Below are 4039 nucleotides of genomic sequence, written 5' to 3'. Positions count from 1 at the left end.
ATATATATGTATATATGTATATATATGTATATATGTATGTATGTATACACAAATAGTAATATAATTGTAAATAACCTAAATGCATGTTACCAGAAATGTTTTATCTAGAAAATGGAATACTGAAAATAATGAGGTAGCTTTATATGTACAGATATGTAAAGATGTTCACAAAACTCACAATTATTATGAAAAATTGAAAGTAATTTTGGAATAAATTTATATAGTATATGTATTTAAAAAAAGACAAAGAATTGTTACTTCTGGTGATATAGATTGGTGTGCAAGATAGAGAATCTCATTGGTATGGAAGATAGAGAATCTCATTGGTGTGGAAGATAGAGAATCTCATTGCTTAGAAAATCTTGTAACACACACCTTATGCATTAGTTTGCCAAATACTCCCTCTTCTTAGGAAGTATTTTTGTAAATATGATATGCTAACTTTTTTACAGCAACATGTTAAAAAAATTGGCATAGCTGAGCTTACAAAAGTACCTAGCAGGAAGACGGAATAGTTGGCAAACATAGAAGATGTATATTTTTTGCATAAAAATGTGGTATTTTCATTAAAAATTCTGTTACTGTATGGATTTAGCCAAGAAAACACTTGAAAGTGCTCTTTTTAATACAGCAAAATTCCTTTGTTCTTCATTTTATAATTAAATTATTAGTTTTACCTTCTTTTGTTACAATCTATTCATGAAAGATTTAAAAACTGTTAAGGTTCTTAGATGACCATACTCAGATTTTTTTTACTTTAAGAATTATGTCCATATGACAAGGTTAGCTGATCTGGCAATCAATAGTAAAGTATTTTCATTCAAAAATGACAATTTATGATTTTTCTTAATATTCTTTTTTAAAAAAATAGAGAAATGTTAACTAAAACTGTATCTTTTTGTCTTTCTACTAGGAGAGATGTCTTGGATGATCTTGTGACGCTGCATAATTTTAGAAATCAGTTCTTGCCAAATGCACTGAGAGAATTTTTTCGTCATATCCATGCCCCTGAAGAGCGTGGGGAATATCTTGAAACTCTTATTACAAAGTTCTCACATAGGTTCTGTGCTTGTAACCCTGATTTAATGAGAGAACTTGGCCTTAGTCCTGGTAAGAATATATAGAATAAGATACTTCCTTTCTGCCCTACCTCACCATCGGGAAAAAATACTTCTGATAAATACCTGTTTTCTTGGTTGTAGTATTGTAGTAATAATTTTGTGGAATATATTATGTGTTTGAGCTTAGAAGGAATACCTTAGCTTGTCTTGGCTGGTTTTTGTTTGTTTGTTTGTTTGAATAGGAAATATGCTGTTTCAGGGAGAAAGTTAGACTTAGATACATAAATTCATTTAAATTATTCTTGTTTGAACTTTGTATATTTATACTAGTCTAATTAAAAACTTAAAAAATTATTTTTAAAGCTTTTAGTAATCTACATATTACATAAGTAACACATGGAATTTTCCTACTGAAATTTGTTTTTAATGAAAATAGTTTTCATTGTGTGCGTGTATGTGCATGTATGTGTGTGTAGCCTGAATCTCCTACAAATTTTTCATTTGATATAACTTTACATATCTCTTCAAATGAAAAATTTTATTGTGCTTGTCTTATTAAGCAGACATTACAAAATATATTGAACACAATTTATAAGACAAAATGTTTAAATTAACTTTCTTGAGACTATAGCATTCTGAAATATAACACCATAGTAGTAGCCAACAATCAACAATTATCAAAAGTAGTAGCAAGTATCATGTTTGATACTACTTTAGTATTAAACATCTAATATAATTTAGGCTATATAAAGAAGAAGATTATTTTGATACGTAGTACTCAGATTTAGCAGTCTTTTCTGCCAAACATTCACTTTTGATATTAATTCTATGAACCTTCAAAATACATTTCTTAAATAGGAAAATTACTTACTACTTACTTACTTACAGCCCTCGAGTCGGATCTGACTCATAGTGACCCCTCTGTGGGTTTCTAAGCTGATATCACTATGGAAGTAGATTACCAAATCTTCCTTCGGAGGAGTGACTGGTGGGTTTGAACTGCCAGCATTCTGGTTAGCAGTCAAATGCCTTAGGCATTATGCCACCAGACTCAGTAATAATCTTAGAGATTTTCAAAATGGAATCTTGCTAGTGAGCAGCAGCACGCTTTTTCCCTCTGGCATCTAAGGACTTTGAAATCTAGGTACAACAGTTTTAATTAGGAACTTTGGTGCTGTGAACATCTCACTGAATCAGAGTGCACCAAACACAGAAGAACAGAATTAGAGGAAAGGCACGGGCAGATTATTTAGGAAAGAGCTACTGGCAGAGGATGGATGGGCAGCCAAGAGACCATTGGAAACTTTCCTGGGGCAGTCACTGCCAGGCGAGGGCGGCCGCCTGAGATCCCCGAGCCAAGAAGGAAGACACCTTATAGCAACATACCAGCAACCTGCCTCCAGCAGCTGATTTTGTTAGTAATTTGGGTTGTCTGGGTGCAGGCGGGCACGGGCACCACTGCTGAGATTCAGGTGGAGAACTCACTGTTGTGCCAGAAAGTCTAGCTCCCTCCCCTCCCAGCGGGTCACAGAGCAGGCTTGGGTCAGACTGGGAGACACCGTGCTTTCCTTTGCCATGGATATTGAGACTGCAGGTCACTAACAGGTACTCCCCCAACTCCAACACAGCTGAAATTGTATGACTTTGGCACCGCAGGTGGGTGGCATCACAGACAAACTCCAGACCGGCCATTAGCAGTCTGGCGGGATTGCGTCAGCACCGCAGGCAGACGGGACACAGAAAGCGAAGAAACTGCAGCTGAGTGCGGTCCCACAAATTTTGCCTTGGAGCTGTTCTTTGGCACTGTGGGGCCGCGGAAGCGGGGTCTTTGAGTGTGCCTGAAATTGGCGGAAATTTGCGATGCTCTAACAATAGGAATCTTTCCTAAGGTTGAGTCATAGTCTTGGAAATAAATACGTCATCAGTAATAGCCTGCTCAAAGCCCTAGAAACCAACCCTAACAAAACCAAGCTTTCCTTCTCTGCTCCCACCTTCTCCACCAATAACTTCACGCATTCAATAGAAGAAACCATATTCAGCCAATTACCATAAAACCTCCCACTTCAAACACTAAACCCTCTTTATGCAAAACAGAAACACATGTCCACACTACACACAGTGATTCCACCATCACACCTTTTCAAAATACTAAACCATAAAACAAAGACAAAACAAATCAACACATAACCAGCACCTACAGACAACCTAAAGAGACACCACTCTACCAGATTCCAGAGACTTGAGAAGAGATTCTGCTTTCCAGTAACCCCAAGAACTCTCTGGACCTGCACTACATGATTGAAAAGCACCTAGTTTACACCTTATTTTTTTTTTCTTTTTCTCTCATGCTTACCCCCATTCCTTGTTTTGTTTTTTTTGTTTGTTTGTTTGTTTGTTTTTTCCTGTTTCTTAGTTTGTTTTCCTTCTTCATTATTCTCCTTCTCTACCTTTTTTCTCTTAATGACCTATCCCCAGATACTGCATATTTACCTGTTTTCTTTTTCTTTTCTCCACTTTTTCTTTTTTTGGGTTACTGTTCCTATGTGATTTCAGGGTGTATTTTTTGTCCATGTCCTTTTAGTTTTTTCAATGGTTATTCAATTGTAATTTTTGCCTAACTGAGTGGGAGAAAGCAACAGTCCCCGTAAGATACAAGTACACCCACACCTCCTGCAACTTCACTTACTGAGCAAGAGCCAGCACCTCCTCCTCCACCAACAGAACAACAATTAAAAACCACCAAGAAGAGCCTGAATCACCCTTGGCTGCTCTTCACAAACAATTAACAAAGATATTAATACAATACCACGATGCCTTGGAGACAACAGACCATCATAGTCCACACAAAGAAGCAAGATAAAGTGGTAGAAACAAAGGAACAGGATACAGACCCAGAACACATCCCTGAGGAAGAAGCAGCATTGGAACTCTCTGATAAGGAAGTCAAAAGAATTATATGTAGGTATCTTCAAAGGATT

At 36.6% G+C, this 4039-nt stretch overlaps 1 protein-coding gene across 1 annotated transcript in view; it reads left to right on the top strand.

The window, feature by feature from the left end:
• The window catches only part of FBXO8 (F-box protein 8), a 66733-nt gene that overhangs the window by 33740 nt on the left and 28954 nt on the right, over window positions 1-4039 (top strand). The window contains 1 exon segment of the mRNA XM_007950355.2: window positions 914-1110. Coding sequence (XP_007948546.2) covers window positions 914-1110 — 197 coding nt within the window.

This window comes from Orycteropus afer, unplaced genomic scaffold, assembly GCF_000298275.1.
Source record: "Orycteropus afer afer isolate SDZICR_OR568_19922 unplaced genomic scaffold, OryAfe1.0 scaffold00268, whole genome shotgun sequence".
Lineage (NCBI taxonomy): Eukaryota > Metazoa > Chordata > Mammalia > Tubulidentata > Orycteropodidae > Orycteropus > Orycteropus afer.
The sequence above is the reverse complement of the archived record's forward strand: the minus strand, read 5'-3'. Positions and strand labels throughout refer to the sequence as shown.